The 18,804-nt window shown below is 34.9% G+C and overlaps 1 protein-coding gene and 1 pseudogene across 1 annotated transcript; both read right to left on the bottom strand.

Moving 5' to 3' along the window:
• Nucleotides 1–302: 302 nt before the first annotated feature.
• On the bottom strand, nucleotides 303–7,942 carry LOC116017154 (annotated as a pseudogene).
• A 2,175-nt stretch (nucleotides 7,943–10,117) lies between these two features.
• On the bottom strand, nucleotides 10,118–15,664 carry LOC116016284 (26S proteasome non-ATPase regulatory subunit 1 homolog A-like). The gene is made up of 13 exons (XM_031256469.1): nucleotides 15,379–15,664; nucleotides 14,656–14,719; nucleotides 14,305–14,410; nucleotides 14,055–14,166; nucleotides 13,811–13,979; nucleotides 13,091–13,566; nucleotides 12,862–12,997; nucleotides 12,535–12,783; nucleotides 12,227–12,447; nucleotides 11,879–12,137; nucleotides 11,487–11,719; nucleotides 10,894–11,410; nucleotides 10,118–10,709 (listed from the first exon to the last, which is right to left on the bottom strand). The coding sequence occupies exons 1-13, from the start codon at nucleotides 15,528–15,530 to the stop codon at nucleotides 10,386–10,388; spliced, it is 3,018 nt and encodes a 1,005-aa protein (XP_031112329.1). The 5' UTR covers nucleotides 15,531–15,664; the 3' UTR covers nucleotides 10,118–10,385.
• Between the last annotated feature and the right edge of the window lie 3,140 nt (nucleotides 15,665–18,804).

Below are 18,804 nucleotides of genomic sequence, written 5' to 3'. Positions count from 1 at the left end.
CCGACCAAACAATGAAATAATATTTTAATCAAGTAATTCTTTACGGGTTAATTCCAACAAATATCTCATTTTTTTTTAACAATTCCATGTGTAGTCCATACTATCGTTTTTGTCTTTAAACACTCCTGAACTATTAAACTGTGGACATTTTTCTCCTTCCAGTATCTTTTTTTCTTGTAAAGCTCCATTTCTGACAATGGTAAATTGGTCTCATCACATTGTTATAATATTTTACCGTATTTGTTCTTCTTTATCACCGTATTCCACCCCAAATTATTCTCGCTCAGAAATCGTTCAATTCATCAGCAATTGATCCGACATTGTTTCACATCAGGCCCCTTGGTTTTAAGTACAAATAGATCGATCCTAACTCACAACAACGAGAAGATGGAAACTAGGAAAACAAACCATATGGCAACAATGGTGGGAGTTCTATTCTATCGTCCCATAAGCCCCTTGAGGAATGGGTATAAATGCACGATGGCCAAGAAAGCAAAGAATAGTTTTCCAAACAGTGGGCCCCATGACTAGTAGCCATTGTTGATGGTGTCAAAGATTCTGGCCACAACTCTGAACAAGTTGATTATCAGAATTGTTGTAGGTGGGATTAGCAGTGTTTTCCATTTGAAGGCGTATAGTTTTCCAAATTCCTCGTCGTCTATCGTGTTGGAAGTGATAGTGAAATTCACAGCACCTTCAGCAGCCCTTGCATGATGGCGAAGAGGTGCGCAAACTATAAGATAAAACTTAAGCATACAAGACCTTCATTAAATTGTCCAGTCGTTGCAGGATGAAAAATCTGAGTAACTCCAGGTAAAGTAATTTGACGCACAAGAACAACAAATTGAGAAGAAGTTATTGGAGAATCTTGCACCGTAACTTCTTTAAGTTCCACTTTTCGTGGTTCAGCACTTTTCGTGGTTCAGCATTCCCACTTACGTTATCATTCTCAATGAACTTGGCATTTCCAATTTCAACAATTCTTGTAGTATGGCTAGGACAATAAAATCTATACCCTTTAGATTTATATGGATAACCAATGAAAAATCCACTAATTGTTCTTGGGTCCAGTTTCTTTTCATGTGGATTATAAATGTGTATATCTCCGCCGGGCATCCCCAAACATGAAGGTGCCTTAAACTGGGTTTCCTTCTAGTCCACAATTCAAAAGGTGTTTTTGAAACTGCCTTGCTAGGAACCCTGTTTAATAAATAAGCGGCGGTTTTTAGAGCATATGTCCACAATGACAAGGGTAAAAAAGAATAACTCATCATGCTCCTGACCATTTCCATTAAGGTTCGATTACGCCTTTCTGCAACACCATTTTGTTGCGGTGTTCCAGGCATTGTGTATTGAGCACAAATACCACGTTTTTCAAGAAATTTAGCAAATGGACCAGGACATTGTCCACTTTCATTATATTTCCCATAATATTCACCACCCCTATCAGACCTTATAATTTTCACATTTCTGTCTAATTATTTTTCAACCTTTTCAACAAATACCTCTAAGGCCTTTATTGATTGAGATTTTTCATGCAACATATATCAAGGAGCTGTGTACTTCTTGTAGCTGCATTCTTATTTGTGTGATTTGAATGTTTTCCTTTAATACAATCCACACAAATACCGAGATCAGTAAAATCCAATTCAGGAAGAATTTCATTCTTTACAAGTTTTTGAATCCTTTCCTTCGATATGTGACCCAAACGTTTATGCCACAAGTAAGCTGATCTTTCATCAACTAAACTTCGTTTAGTTCCAATACTATGATGTAGGGTTAAAAGAGTTTAAGCAAAAAGATTGTCAAGATTTAATTTGTACAAACCATCAGAAAGTATACCAGAACCAATAAAGTGATTTTGTTTGAACAAACTAAAACATCCATTTCCAAACTTTAAGAAAAAACCATAACAATCCAGTTTTGACAAAGAAATTAAATTCCTAGAAATTGAAGGAACATAAAGAGTCTCAAACAAATCTAAATGATGTCCAGTATCTAAAATTAAACGATAAGTTCAAATGGCTTCTACTGGAGCTTTAACTCTGTTCCCCATGAACACAAATCTTTCATTTGTCTTTATGGTTTGGGTCATAAGGAATCCCTGCATAGTATTCGAAACATGAGTAATGGAACCAGAATCAATCCACAAAGTATTATAAGGAACTTCAGTTAAATTTGATTCAAAACATACTGATGTAAAATTTATACCTTTCTTTTCGAACCATGCCTTACGTTTAAGGCAATCTTTCTGAAAATGTCCAGATTTCTTGTAGAAATGACACTTGTCATTCTTGTGTTCCTTTTTGTGGATTTGAGAAAAGGACTCATTAGTCTTCATTGGTCCTTTCTTATACTTTTGATTCTTCTTTCCAAACTTTTTACTAGCCCTTGACTGACTCATGAGATTAATTGAGTGAATCCCTTGTCCCTTAAGCCTTGTTTCCTCTTGGGTTAGCATTTTATGCAATTCAAGCACATTCCACTTATCTTTAATGGAATTATAATTCACTTGGAATGTCTCATACTTGTGAGGCAAAGAGTTTAAAATGAATTGAACAAGGAAAGTATCACTCACTTCCATTTCCATGGACCTTAATTTTGCTGCTAAGGTTAACATCTCAGTAACATGATCATGCATGGAACGCGAACCATCAAATTTCATGGTGGTCAGTTTACCCATAAGTGTGCCTACTAGGGCTTTATCAGCACATTCAGAAAGTGAATTTTTTTCCACATGTTTCAACAAATCCTTAGCACTGTCAAATTTGGGAATTGTTGACTTGACGTTGCTTCCAAGTGTCATTCGCATAAGCATTAAGCTGAGTCTATTTGACCTTTCCGATGTTTGATAGAAAGCTACATCATTAGCACTGCTATTATCATCAATAGCAATGGGCTTGTCAGTCAAGTGTGCTAGATCAAGATCCAGAACACCGAGATGAAACTGAATTGTTCATGCCACTCAACAAAATGCAACCTATTAAACTTTATAATAGACGCAACTTGCGAATGCATTAAAACACAACTTAATGCTGCAATATATATAAAATACTTAAAACATTAATTCTATATTAACACAAAGTAAATACATTTAACTAACATACTCATAAACAATTAAAATACATTGAAGGTCTCCTTTGGGTGATCCAACAATGCGTAACATTAAACATAACGATGCTCAATTATTACAATTTTCACATAATTGGCTATTAATTATATTATGACTAGACTTGTTTGCTATCTTTGGATATGCTAAACAATCCAATCAAATATAAATAATTAACCGCTATTATGTTTATAATTATGAAATAATTGATCAACCTTTGGGCGACTCTTAAATATTTCATAATTATTAAACTTCAATTTACCTAATATAATAGAAAAATAAAATCATGTCATTTCATTATAAGCATCACATAATCATGGGTAATTGACTTTTTTTTTATTAAATTTGATATCTATGAAACTTTATAATTTGGTCACTTTGGTGACTAACAAATAATCATAATTAGATATCAAATAAATATACCATAACAAATAATATCAGAAAATCAATGCGAAATAGTATATTAAAAGGAAATACGTAATTCAATTCTAATAAAACAATGAGTCTAATAGAATAATAATTCTAATATCAATCAATAATCCAATGCCATAACATAGTACAATTCTAAATAGGGGTTAGCTGAGAGATCTACTCTCAACCCTAGGTTTTAGTGTTAGGAATTAGTGGCTAGGTTTAGTTCTACACTAGTATAAATAGCTCTACTCTCCTGTACATATACACACAGATCAGAAAATATATACGAATACTACTTTGTTTGCTAGTTTATTGTTTAAAATGGTATCAGAGCCCAGTGGGCATTAATCTGCCCAAGGAGGCGACGCCGCCGGAGGAAGTGGAGCAGCCAACGGAACCGCCACGCGCCGCCGCTGACCGAAGCTCCGATGACCACGCGCCGGCGCGTGGATGTGCGTGAGGCCTTTTTCCGGTGATCTTGTGCGACGGCGATCACACCGGGAGTCTCGCCGTGAAGATGAGGTTCGACCTAGGTGAAGAGTGAGAAGTTTTGTTGGGGTATTCTCCAGGTTTGTGTCGTTTGTGCCATGAACAGCCATGTTGCCAACACTAGACAGTAGCAGCAGATGGTGGTGGACAACAGCAATAGATGGTGGTGGGCAGCAGTAGTAGATGATGGTGGTGGTTGTGGCTGGCGGTTTGGAATTGGTCGTGGCCGGCAGTTTAAGATAAAGGCAATGGAAGGGATGGTGCAGGCAGTAGTAGGTCTGATGAGGTCTGATGAAACTGATAAATATGAGACAGTAGGTTGCAGTAGGTTTTTTTGTTTTGAGTTGTTTAGTCTATCATGTCAATAAGGCTTGTGTTTGGTTTATCGTTTTCTTGCCTCTTGTTTAAGTTAATTTAATATGAGGTTAGTATCATATTTGGAGCAGTGCCAAGGTGTTAGAGTTGGAGGCAGTCCTTGTACAGGGGTGTTGCAGTGATGGGCAGCACAGGTGCCAGGAGTGGTGTGGACCTGGCATATGTCGCGGCTATTGTGGAAGGCCGGCGGATGAAGAAGAATGGTTCAGGAGGAACCAGTTTGTGTACACGCAACAAGAAAACGGGAAAACACTGGTGTTAGGCAGCGGTGATAAGGGTTTGTGGAGTGAGAGGCTGGTGCGCTGCGGTGTTAAGCAGCGGTGATAAGGGTGTGGGGTGTGAGAGGCAGGTGCGCTGCGGTTGTGGTGTTTGGCCTGGTTTGTAGCTTTGTGAAAGCTTTGTTAGTGCGACAAGGTGCATTGTGGACTGGCTTAGCACAGCATGGTTCGAAGATTCAAGTGGTTCAAGACTTATGGTTCTAGATGTGGAGTCTTATGGTTCATGTGACACAAATGTAACAAGTTGGGCATGATTGAAATCTATGCTCCAACTTGAGGGGGTGTTAGAGATATAGGGGTTAGTTGAGAGATCTACTCTCATCCCTAGGTCTTAATGTTAGGAATCAGTGGCTAGGGTTAGTTCTACACTAGTATAAATTGCTCTACTCTCATAGTCTCATGTACATATACACACAGAACATATATATGAATACTACTTAGTTTGTTAGTTTATTGTTTAACATAACATATAATATGCTATCTGGTCAATTAAGGATAAGAAAAAAAACAAACAGCAAAAGGATGTGCTCATCATTAGCAGAATGCTCATAATCATCATATATATATATGGCGAATAAACTGGAACATGGTCATATCAAGGCTAAAAAGGTTAAAACGTAATTATGCAAACATAATTGTACGCAATACGACAAGTCATATATCATTATATACGCAATACGAGAACTCCAATTCGAGAACTCATATATATTAACAGTACGTATATCATCATTATATATATACTAGTTTTTCACGCACATTGCGCGATTGGGATAATGTCCAATGCTTATTTTTAAATAAGTACTTTAAACTATATAAATGCAAGATTATATTGGAGTAGTTTTTCCCCTTACATGTTTCATGTGCTATGAGATGTGTGTTGTACATTCTCATGTGAAAGTATTGAGCAAAATATTAATATTTATTATATTTGTAGAAGGTTAATGAGTTGTAGAAAATGAAATGAATTGATGAATACTGCAACAGTAGCTATTTTTCAAATTTCGTCTTTTTTTTAATTTGAAAGATTGATTCCATTGACAATGTTGTAGTCTCAGAATCTTTTCAATGCATCAAGTGTGTCACAATGTTCTATTGTTCTACATTGACATTTTTAATAATGAGTTTTAAATTAATTTATTGGGTTATTTGAATATCTTCTTTGTCAACAAATCCTCCATAAGAGGTTAATATGATTGGATGGCTTCAAAATCATGTTATTAATATAATACTTGGTAAATAAATATATAACATTATTTTTTAGTATAACTTTGATATTTAATTACAAGATAGTGTAAAAAAACAATGAACAAGGTAGTGAATATAATTAATTAATAAATTTGAAGGGTAATGAATCTTTGTATTGTAGAAAATATAGACAATATAACTAATGAAATTATATCTCTTTTTAAATTTTTTTAATTATAATGAATATTTTTTTTTTGAATAAAGATATTATTCAATGCATATGTATTATTTTTTGTTGTAACTACTAATTTATTTAATTTAAATAAAGTAATAAAGTGGTTAATTACTTACTTTTGAATAATATACTCTAACATATTCGTAGTATATGTTCAACAATTATGCCAACTTTGAGTGGGATGAGGTTCGAACCTAAAACCTTATGGAAATTAATGGGTAAGTTAAAAGTTAACGGAATATTAACGGAAAATATAATATTTAACGAAAAACTTAACGGATAATCATATAATTAAGGATAAATTAGGAAATCTCAAGTAAATATATAAATCTAAACAATCTGAAACATCCATTTGATTTAATAATTTGACCGTCATTTTTTCTACCCATTATAGGCCTAACTTTCTTTGGCTCTTTTAACGAACATATATACCTGGCTCCATGGTTTTGCAGATGGAGAGAGAATCTTAGATTTTACGGAAGGTTGGGGAAAAGACCAGAGCCTCTGGTTATAACTATCTCACAATTCCATCAACCGTGAGAAGTTATTGAGCAGTTGGAATTGCTGTTTATCCTTAACTGGCCAATAGAATTATTTTATTATTAAACATACATAAATATTTATGATCCATAATAATGAGTCATACAATAATAATAATTATTCTAACAACGCAAACACCCCCTCCGATCACCTAGAATTGCTTGTTCCTCCACCATTCCTCTATGCTCATTCCACTCCGCCGCAGCTTGAGAATCCTCGTCACAAAAATAGATTTGAATTCCCAGTAAAGAGCAACAAATAAAAAAAAAAAAGTAAAAAAAAAATAGTGAATTCATTTTTTGATCCCAAGACTTGTAGTTAATTTGGACAATTTTTGGACACACTTATTGTGACATGACCGTTTGAGAGGAGGTAATTGCAGTCATTTCATGATATCTCTTCTCTTTATTCCATTCCTGAGTGGCTGAGTGTTTTGTTCTTGATTGCAGATTCAAAAAGTTGAAGATAAGTACAGAGTATATGTCTTCTGAAGTTTCAAAACAAAACTACAGTGAGAATTGAAGATTGGGGAAAATGAGATTGTAAGAGCTCGATCTGATTTATGCAAATAAGATTTGATCTATCTCAACATATTTTGCAACTCTCTTAATAAAACATAATCAGGTCAAAACAAAACAAAAGGAATTCCAATAAAAATCACAGAAGAATTCACTATGTATCTTCCCAATCTCAACAGAAGAACTGAACTATTTACCCTTCCAATTGTTGCGAGGCAGCCTAACCTGAGCGAGCAAAAGGTTGTTCTGTTCATTCTCTGCCGCGCAAGTTCCGATGATCAGTTTCTGGACAGTATCTCCGGCTCCTCCCCGTCGGCAAGTCGAGGTTGTGATTGATGAACATATGGTATAGACATCACTTGATTCTTCAATAATGCTCTCTGCGGGTGAAAGAAGAGATGAGCTTGGTTTCTTATAAGGAACATCTTCTAAGAAAGGACCCACATTTTTTACCAAGCATTTGCCATTTCCTTTGTCCTTACCGATTGGTACATACACCGGTCTCATTAGGTCTGTATCAATAGGTTCTGGGGGATGACTAACTCCATGAAATGAATTGGAGCCACTATCCTCATACGAATCACTACGAGCCCACCTCTTTAAAGCCCTGCAGATTGGATTTGTTTCCCACCTCTTTCTTTTTAGAAATTGAGCGAGTATTCATCACCTTAGCCTCCATAGGCAAAGGCAACTGTCTTGAAAGTGGTTTTGATTCTGGAATGCTCCCTTAACTATTTTATGTGGAAACTAATTTCTCTGGAAAATTTTCCAGAAAAATGAATAATGCCCAATCTCAAATCCCTAGTTAAGGAGAAAAAAAAAAAAAAAAAGATAATACACATAGGCCAGTCCATTACTAAAATGCAGCAACAGTTTGAGATTCTTTTCACACAACACACAGTACTATGCAGAATTACTTGGAATCCACTCAAAATACTAAAGTTAGATCTTCCGAAAGATAAAAGAGAAAATATCATTTTTAGTCCCTCAATTATAATAATGTATCAATTTTGGTTCTTGATTATTAAATATTTCAAATTAGGTCCATGACTATTCAATTTGTATCACTTTTGGTCCTTGACTATTAACATTTTCAAATTAGGTGCATGACTATTCATTTTGTATCACATTTGATCCTGCCGTTAAATTTTCCGGCCAAATTTTCGACGAAGTCATCGGGGTGACCGGCATTTTCTATTTTATTATTATTATTTTTTATTATTAAGTTTTTTTTATTTAAAATTTATGGAGTATTAAAATAATTTTTAAAATAAAAATTAAATAAATTAGTCGGTCACCGGTGACTTCGCTGGGAATTTGACTGGAAAATTTAACGGCAGGACCAAATGTGATACAAATTGAATAGTCATGCATCTAATTTAAAATTTTTAATAGTCAAGGACCAAAATTGATACATATATTATAGTTAAGGGACTAAAAATAATATTTGCTCGAAAGATAATGGGGGCAATCAACAAGCAATACTTTAGAAAACACTAATCATTCCGTGTAAAAGAAGAATCGCATTCATCACAGAGGAAAATAAGCATATGAGTCCGTAAGAAGGATTCCGGATATGTAATCAAGAACAAAACACCCGGGAGTGTTTCCAATAACAAAGCAATTTTGCAGGTGTAAAAACAATTTTGTCCCTCTTCCCATGCTCTTTTGTATTTTTTTTATTTGAAAGAATTATTACTGTATTATTATTCATTATTATTATTATTATTATTATTATTATTATTTTTATTTTTTAAAGAATTATTATTATTATGAAATAATAATAATAATTATTATTATTATTACTACTACTACTACAACAACAACATTACTAAATATAAGGGCATTTTAGTCATTTAGTCTTTTCTTACCTTTCAATTCCCTGTGCTCCTATTCCAGCATATCAAACACTGTAATTTTAATTCATACTTTATTCATTGAATTATAATTCCACCGAATTATAATTTTTTCTCACCTAATTCCCTCCTCCCAACCAAACGCCCTGTCAGGGATCGAATAAAGAGAATGACATATTTGACGCAATTACGCCCTCTCAAACGGCCATCAAATGTAAATATAGACGGTACTCGTCACAATAAATGTGTCCATAAATTGTTCAAATTTTTTATAAAGGACTAAAATTGCCCGTGCTATTATAAGTTTATGACAAAAAAAAAAAAGGAATTCACCTTTAAAAGAAATGTGATCACATCCATTTACCATTATCTAAAATGGAGTTTTGTCCAAAACGATACTAAAAAGACCAAAGTGTCAAAAGTGTCAACAATTTAATAGCATGAGTAATTAAACGTAAAATTGTCACAAAATAAAAATAAAATAAAATAAAAAATTCCACTAGAATTAATTCTTTTTTTTTTGAATAACTTAAATTCAATTATTTCTCAATTCTTTTCCATGAATCAAATTCAACTTAAAATAGATTAGAATAATTAAAAGCGAATACTTAGGGTGTGTTTGGTTGGGTGGTTTTGCTATAGAGAATGGGTATGAAAGTGATTACTAGTGTTTGGTTAATAGGTTTTGAGAATGCTACTATGGGTATGGAATACCCCATTAATGGGAAAACCCATACCCTTATTAAATAAGGGTTTCATTTCACTTCTTCATTTCTTCCCCAACTATTAATATTCATTCCCATTCCACCCAACTACCAAACATGCTAAATACTTTCACCAAAACCCATTACCCTTACCAAGTATTTGATACCCATTCCGATTCCGATTCCCATGTGCGAACCAAACACACCCTTAGAATTGCATTGGGAACATAGAGGATTTGACTACTTAAAAATATAAACATAGATATCTACATGGTGAATCAATGATTTGATCACAGCCCAAAAATATGAGCGAATGAATTTACCAAATACATTTAAATGAAAGAAGATTTGAAAGGAAAAAAAAAATAACAACAAAGAGAAGCAAGATGAAAGGGAGAGGTTGGCCGCTGGGGGTTTGGAAAACACAATGCAAGAATTAGCAATTCAAATGGCAAGTTCATATCATTATGGAGTTACAAAATACAAGAATGTGATTCACACAATGACAACTACAAGCACAATGGCAGGAAAAAGAGGGCCAAAAGTCAGGCAGATATTGTCCTACAAATGAAGTAAGAAGAAATTGGCACTTCTAAACTTCTGCAGTGTTAAAACCAAAGCTCCCATTTATCACAAGGAATAAACACTAGATTTCATTCAGAACCCATTTGATATGGCAAGATCATGATGTGTATTCAAAGGCTGGTGGTGGCTGAGGCTCATCGTCAACGTTCATGGCAGAGGCTGAGCCCTGTTGTGCAGTTACAGATCCACCGGCAGCATTTGATGTTGTCGAGGGTGCATCAGTAAGTGACAAGACTTCAGGTTCTTCAGGCCTAAGATCCTTTAGTAATACAAACCCTGAAGGGGAAGACTTCATTGGCACATATCTGCTATCTTCCAAAAATTTGATGTATTTCTCTTGTGCTGGAACCACCCTAGCAGGATTCGTCAAGATTTCAAAAGATGGCTCCGGTTCTGTTTTCTTTTCTGCAGGAATATCCACCTGACAATAGATAAGTATGCAAATGGTCAGGCTACCTTTCATTAAAAATGACAGAATGATTACAAGTGGAAACTGTTCATCTCTTCCACTACCCCAAAGAAAGAGAAGAGACCATTTTCAGAGAAGTATTAAGCGTAGAACATCCACTGAGGAGATAGATAGATAGATAGTGCATGGAATATACCTGCATGGATTCTCCATCCCTGTCAGTGGACTTCCCCTTTAAAGAACTTGTACCAGTTGAGGATGAGTCAGCTCCAGAAATCTTCTCAGCATTTGCTTTCTCTGCTTCTTTCTTGCTAGCCCTGGCCTTTGCTCTTGCAGAGGTTGACAAAACTGCAGTGGGGAGTTTTACTGCAGATGTTGTGGTGGGTACAGTAGTTGGTTTGGGATACTCAAATAGTGAGGGTTTGGCATGAGACATGAACTCAAACATTGGGACCTTGAGGTCATAATTTAGACCAATAAAAGCAGTGGGTGAGAATGACAAGCTGATGAAATATATAAGCGGATACCAGTACCAAAACTGGCTAAAAACAGCAAGTCCAACAATTGCAGTGATCTTATCATGTTTCGTCTTTGAAAGTAACTTTATGGTCACATTTCTTCCCCCAGCATCGAGTATTCCTGAGGCCAAAATAGCACCCATTTTGCTCATGGTATCTTCATGCTTATCCAGAATAATTTTCTCCAATTGCCGCCTAAACATAAGGAAGAAGAACATTATAAACTGAAGGCAAAAAACAATACCACTTTAAAAGGGAAAAACTAGAGTACCTGAATGTACCAACTCGTGAATCACTTGCTTCACTGATCTGAACCATTACCATAGCCATTGCTATAAGAGCGCCCTGACGAACAAAATCAACAACATCGGACGTCAAAGGCTCTAGTAGTGAGATGGCTTCACTAAGGCCAGTACCAGCACAAGAAATGCCTACTGCCAATGCAGCACCATATCGGACATGAGGATTGTAAGATTCGGATAGCAGAGAAACAATACGAGGCGTCTGCAAATTAAAGGTAATTTAAGGAAAACAAGAAAATTTCAGGTAAAGAAATTAATCTTGCAAACTACTGTACCAAATACCAAAAATATGATTGACAAGCCAAATCCAAAATTTTCCTGATCAGAATATTTTAGTACAAAAGAAAATAACGGCACCAACCTGCTCTGGTTCAGAATAAAGAACAAATCCAAGAGCCAAAACAGCAGTTCGCCTGACATCATCACTGACATCCGATACAGCAAAATGTAGCAACTGGCGGATGGCCTTATTATTCGCTGTTCCTCTGTATGCCAGTGCCAAAGCATACATACCACCATAGCGCAATATTGGGTCTTGATCCCGAGTCATTTGCTCAATAAGTGTATCAGCTTCTTCCTCTCTTCCATAAACAGTGAGGGCAATCCCCAATGCTAGACCCCTGTGGATGTTCAATTGTGGACAAATGATAAATAAAACAATTGTAATAGGATCATAGTCCCAAAAGAATTACATTTCAGATGTCAATACCGGATAATCTTCTCATGCTGTGTCTCATGAGCATAAGCAAGCATCTCGCCTGCCTTCTCACTTGCAGTTCCAACCATCAGTAAGCCCATGCCTAATCCAGCAGCTTCGCCAGCAACAGCACTGTCAGTGTAAAGCACACTCTTTATGTCATCATAGATGTCTTCATCTGCAGTGCCCAAGGCAGCAAGCCCAAGACCTAAACAGGCACCATGCTGAATAACCTGTGCATCAAGTGAACTCACATATAAAACAGATTGCTGGGGATTTTTTCAAGCAAACAATCATCATATAACTGAAAGAGACAGCACCTCAACATTTGTGCTCCGCAAGCTATCCCGAAGAAACAGCTTGATTCCTTCCCCATGATTGGCATGGATTAACCCAAGAGCATACAAAGCACCACCTTCCGAATATGGACTGCCACCTCCACCAGCCCCACTCTGTGGCAAGTAAGGGGCCATCAAGGATCTGCCCTGCTGCAAGTGACCACTGTGAATAACACCTAATCCAGCTGTTGCACTAAATTTGGCCCAATTGGTTGCCCTGCTGAGCCAGTCCTGAGGAAAGTAAAAACTTGTATAAAGAACAGATGGCCATACATGCACAACACTATTGAGTAAAAGTAATTTATTTACCAGATTTTCTCTAAGGAATGTGTCAACAGTTGTTCCAGCATGCATAATTGCATTCGCATATATTGTTGCACTGTGGCAAACACTGTTTCTCATCTCAACAGACTGCTTAATTGTCTTCAGAATAAGGAGATCCGATCTATATGAGAGGATTAACAATAAAAATACTTATTATTTGACAAGTCAAACAACAAAACTTAGCAAATGGAAATTGAGAAGAAAAGTTCCTTACTTATTATGGCTATACAAGAACTGCAAGGTCAACTGTATTGCAGTTTCTCCAGATAAAATGCCTTTGATTTTTGCCAACCTCTCTGCATAAGTTGCTTCCTTCGGATCCACAATTGATGCATCCCTGCTTGACACTTGGGAATCATCCATCATCTGAGCATCCTCATGGGCATCGGTATTTCCAGTCTGTGCTGTGCCTGGATCAGTGGAACTGGATTGTACAGGTTCTGAAGGTTGTAGCTTGGGACTAGAAAGTTGGTCTCTCACACTGAGTAGAAAAACTTGATTTTCACTCTCTACAAGCTCAAAAGCTATTTGAAATGCCATCAAAGCATCATTCCTATTATCTGAGCGCAGAAGTTTCTCTAATATGGCTGCAGCATCATTTGGTTTATCCAGGAACATAAGCCACTGACAAATGCTCAAATAATTGGGAGATGCTGACTTCTGGTACACATCAACAAGGAGTCGGAGCACCTAAGATGAACAGGTTATATAGCATGTTGATCAATCACTCAACACATGTCATGAGTATTTTAGAAAATCTCCAGTTCATTGAAGCAATTGTAAAAAATATTCTATAAAAAAGTAGCCCTAATACCCCAAAAAAAAAAAAAACAAAAAAAAAAAAAAAAAAAAAAAAAAAAAAAAAAACAAACAAACAAACAAAATCTTCACTTTGGATTGGCAGGGGGGTTATAAAAGTATTAAGTAACCATACCTCACGTCTAAATTCCCTACGGTTAACATAGTTGTGGGACAAATTACTGCAATACGTCAAAGCTGCATCAAGATTATCACTCCTTACAATTGCTTCAGCAACTTTATCTAACCTCCGGCACTCTATTGCCATTCCAATGGCCTGTTGATATTTTCCATCCACTATGCACCTGAAAAGGTAGGAAAGACAAGTCAGCATGTGCATGAAAACTACAGAAAAACAATCAGAATAGAGCTCTACGTACTTATCAAGCATTCTTTCCACAATGGCCTCCATCCTAGGATCCACATCAGCTGCCTCATCATTTGACTCAGCAGCCTTAGTCTTTCTACTAGCATATTCATCTAGCGCTTTAGCTGCAGAGGGCAGGAAGGGAAGTAAACAACCCAAATAAATTAAACTGAAAAGCAAAAACACCTAAAATAATTCAAGTGTATGTGACATAGTAAAGTTATATATTTGCTAAGAAGAATAGGAATTTAAGTGAAACTAACCAAGAAGAGTATGGACATAATCAGACTCCTCAGAAACATCAAATAGAGGGCCGGCCCCAAGGGCATAAGATAATGAATCATTAAGATCTCCCAAATAATAGAAGACCTAGAGACAGAAATTAAAATGTTTTGAAATGATTAGTGAAAATACATATCATGAGTAGAAGCAAAATTACTTGGTCGTTTAATTCACTATATTCGGAATTTGGGATAAATAAAAACAATTTAAAAATTGAAATATGTAGTAATAGTACTTAATGGATTATATATTATAGTAAAAATAACAATAGATGAAGACATATAGAAGCCTAACAATAGATGAAGAAATAAAGAAGCCATATTAGTGGTCACCTTAGAAACAAGTAATGCAGCAAGTTGTCTCTGATCAAATTCCTCATCCTCATACAAACTTTCTCTGCACAACAATATGCCAAAAAGATATTCAACATTCCAAAGTGAAAGCGCACACACCAAAATATACCTCAAATGTAAAACTTAAAAGTTCAGTTTAAATTTGCAAGTCAATTAGACAATTGATAAATAAGCCATATTTTACAAAACACAAACACATAACCTCAAGATTAATGCAACACAATCCAATGTATACATTAAACTAACAAATTCAATTAATCTTTGTTGATAAACCATGACCAAACTTGTCATAGTACTTGACTTTGGACCAACATTTTTTTAAAATATCATTTTTGACACTCCTTACTCACATTTATAAGATACAATAAAACAGAATTTCGGCCCATAGCACTGGACAATGGACGTTCCCAAGGCAAAATCTTTATCCTTTTTTTCAGAACCCAAACCATAATTTCGGCTAAAATTTTAAATTCCCTAGTGTCATGTACTTTGTCACAGACTTGGAAAAAGTATAAATCTTTTTAGATCCTAGTCCCTAATTTCAGCTATTTATTTCAAATTCCTAACCCTTATGTATTTGTTATTCCAAAAAGATATCAAGAAAACACACAAGATTTTGTATAATTAAATAAAACCAAAATATTTAAAGAAAATCCCAAATCAGTTGCAAATAAAAGAGAGAAATAGAACTAGAAGCCTTACATGACGGGGACAGAGGTAGAGATCTCTGGCCAGAAGTAATCGACAAATGTGTTGAGATTAGTGAGCGCATGGAGTTTGAGCTCCGGGTGGCTCTCGTTGAGCATCGCCAATAGTCCTCCAGCTGAGGACACCATCGTCGCCGTCGATGCCATCGTGGTTAAAATTCAGTTTCTTGCACGACAGATATATAAACTAGCGAGAGGGATTGGATCGGCAGAAGAAAGGTTTCTACCGTGAAATGGAAACCCTATTAAAAAGTTTTCTTGTTGACATGGGAAAAAGTCCCAACACGGGGACTAGGAGTCCTATGTCTTCTATTTATATTATTAGCAACACTGATTTGAAATATTAAAATTATGATATTTGTTAAAAACTATTAGGGCTAAACCGGAGTTTTCTGAAAATTTGGAAAATTAGAGAACAGCAAACAGAGTACACAGTCTTCCATTTTGAAAACAGGAAATAATTTCTCAGTTTTCTAGAAAACTGAAATACTATTAAAAACTGTTTTCTAAATGGAAAACAGAATCATCTATCATCTATTAGACTATATTTCACTATAACCACATTCTCACCATTATCTACTTACATATTTATTCATTACTATGATTACATTCATTATCATCTTCTTTTACGTATCATCATCTTCTATCTTTTTCACTTGCATTACTTATTTAAACCTAACTTATTTGCTTATGCTTAAAATTATACATTATTCACATTATCAAAATTAAAAATTGAAATCTATACTATATTTTATATTTTGATTGAACTCAATTGATTATTGGTTTGGATACTTTTAATTATGTTATATCGAATACAAGTTTGGTCTAGATATCAGATATCAAAATTTCACATATATTATTATGTTATAATTCAAAATAAAAATTATATATTATATACATGTCATTCAAATGAATATATCCAAAAATATTTTAAATATTAGCTCAAAAAATACTAATATTATGTAACTAAATTTTATGTAAACTTAATAGGCTATTAGTTATGTTATATACAAAAATAAATTTGGTTCGGATATCAAATGTAAAAAATTTATATATATTGGACTTAAAAGTGAAAAATTATATTTATTCTATTTAAACCAAATATATTTTAAAATATTTTAAATATAAGGTCTAAAAATCACTCGAAATTAAACTTATGTTAATTTTATAACGTTAATCTAAACAATTAAATTTTAAAAAATAAGTGTAAGTAAACAAGTTTTCTAAACAGAAAATAGAGAATGAAAACTGAAAAATTAGAAAATAGAAAACAGAAAATAGTTTTCTGTTAGTAAACAGGCCCTTAATGTTATTAAATTTTACATATAAAAATAAAATTTAATGTTTATTTATTTACTAGTTTTTTAAGCACATTGCGCGAATAAAATAATACATAATGGTTCTTTTTTTTGAAAGCATAATGGTTATTTTTAAATAAGTACTTCAATGTATTTTAAGACAAGATTATATAGAAGATGTTCATGTCTAAGTAATTAAATGAAAATTTGTTTATTTAAACCAGTAATTCAAAGTATATGAATGCAATATAATATATAAGAGATTGATTATAATTGTCACTAAAATAAATGTTTACAACTTTGTAATAACGTTAGTCTAAATACTTGGTCTAAAAACTATAGTCTAAATAAATACTACTTTTGGTTTGAATTTCTCCAAGTCTTTCTTAATTCTCTTTTGGATAGCATTGTCATTGTCTTCATCTTCGGTACTTGTCCTCTTCTTTTTTATTGGTAGTGCGTCATGTGCAATTAGGTTACTCGTGGTAGCATAGCGTAAAAAGAAGACAATAGATAATGTAGTGAACATGGACAGAGCCACTATCGGGGCAGTTGCAACCACTCCCCCCACCCCCACCCCTATATATATATATATATATATATGTATATGTATGTATGTATGTATGTATGTATGTATGTGTGTGTGTGTGTGTGTATTTTGGCTCGTATGCGGCTTATTGCTCCCATACAGTCGTGTGGCCCTATCTTTCACGTTCAATTAGCTTAATCTAACGGTGGCAGTAGCATTCTAGATTTTGGAATGTCTAATTCGTATTTAGTAAGTGAGGGGTGTTATGGTAATTACAATGGCCATTCACGTGCATGTATATAAGTCCATTTATTTGGTTAATTATGAGCGCGGATTGGAGGAGATCACAATTGGGAGGTGATCGCAGCTAGAGAAGATCGCGATTGGAGAAGATCGCAATTTGGGAGGTGATCGCAGCTGGAGAAGATCGCGCTTGGAGCCTGGTATGTTGCGATTTTTCGGCGTGTTTATTTTTTCCGGCTTGGTTACTAGTATTAAGTTTTACCAATTTTGATATATGTTTGGTTTTTTATTTTTCTAGTTTCAACTTTTCGTTATTGTTGTGTGTTTTTTGGAATAATTGGTTTGGTTTGGAGGTTTGTTGGATGTGTTTATGTTGTAATGGCGGTTTTTCGGCGATGTGATATATTTTCCGGTTGTCTTGGATGTTGGTGTGTGATGACATGGTTGTGCGTTTTGTAGGTGGTATGTAATTCTTGTTGAGTTGTGGTGTATATTTAGTTGTTGCGGTTGATAGTTATCTGATATTATGCGCATCTTTGGTGCATATACGTAGCAATATTGGTTCGTTTTTTCATATATTGTGGTGTATTTTATGTTGGTATGGATTGGGAACAGTTCTGTTTTTTATTATGTTATTTTTACATGTTTTTAATTGGTGTGTAGGTGTGAATATGGACTCTGCTAGTGGTGGTTGTGATGAAGGTTATTCCGCAGTGCTTGTGATATGGAAATATCACCTGGTATGACTAAGTATTGGCGTCCAATTTGTGCCGATAGTTTGAAACCTCACGTAGGGCAACAGTTTGATTCTTTGGATAGTGCTTTTGGTTTTTATAAACAATATGCTGGCTCTGTTGGTTTTGACTGTAGGTAGAGCACAACTCGGAAGGGTAGGGACGGTGTTGTTGTGTTGAAGCAGGGTAGGGACGATGTTGTTGTGTTGAAGCATGTTGTATGTAGTCGTGAGGGGTTTAAGCTGAGTTCTTCTAGTACTTCTTCTAGCACCCAAAGTATTATTGTGAAGAGACGTAGGGTGACAAATAGGATTGGGTATAAGGCTAAAGTAGTGTTTAAGCTCATCCCGAATGGTTGCTATTCTGTGCATTTTTTTAGGAACGCCAAACCCATTCTATGTGTTCAACTATTGCTAAGCAATTTTTAAATGTCAATCTCAATCTTGATGCTGGCCATCAACTTTTTGTTGCAAGTTGTGTTCGGGCAAATATTGGTCCTACTCGGTCGTATAGGTTGTTTAAGGAGATTGTTGGTGAGTATTCTAATGTTGGGGCTACAAGTGTGGACTTTAAAAATTTCAAAGGTGATTTGATGGCGTACATTTTAAATAGTGATG

The sequence above is a fragment of the Ipomoea triloba genome, chromosome 4 (genome assembly GCF_003576645.1).
Source record: "Ipomoea triloba cultivar NCNSP0323 chromosome 4, ASM357664v1".
Classification (NCBI taxonomy): domain Eukaryota; kingdom Viridiplantae; phylum Streptophyta; class Magnoliopsida; order Solanales; family Convolvulaceae; genus Ipomoea; species Ipomoea triloba.
The sequence above is the reverse complement of the archived record's forward strand: the minus strand, read 5'-3'. Positions and strand labels throughout refer to the sequence as shown.

What these genes read in the sequence shown, in the direction of transcription:
- LOC116016284 (XM_031256469.1), bottom strand. Translation starts at nt 15,530, where the DNA reads ATGGCATCGACGGCGACGATGGTGTCCTCAGCTGGAGGACTATTGGCG. An exon ending in TCTACCTCTGTCCCCGTCAT is followed by an intron (nt 14,720 to 15,378) that starts GTAAGGCTTCTA and finishes ATTGTTGTGCAG; the next exon opens with AGAAAGTTTGTATGAGGATG. An exon ending in CTGCATTACTTGTTTCTAAG is followed by an intron (nt 14,411 to 14,655) that starts GTGACCACTAAT and finishes TTCTGTCTCTAG; the next exon opens with GTCTTCTATTATTTGGGAGA.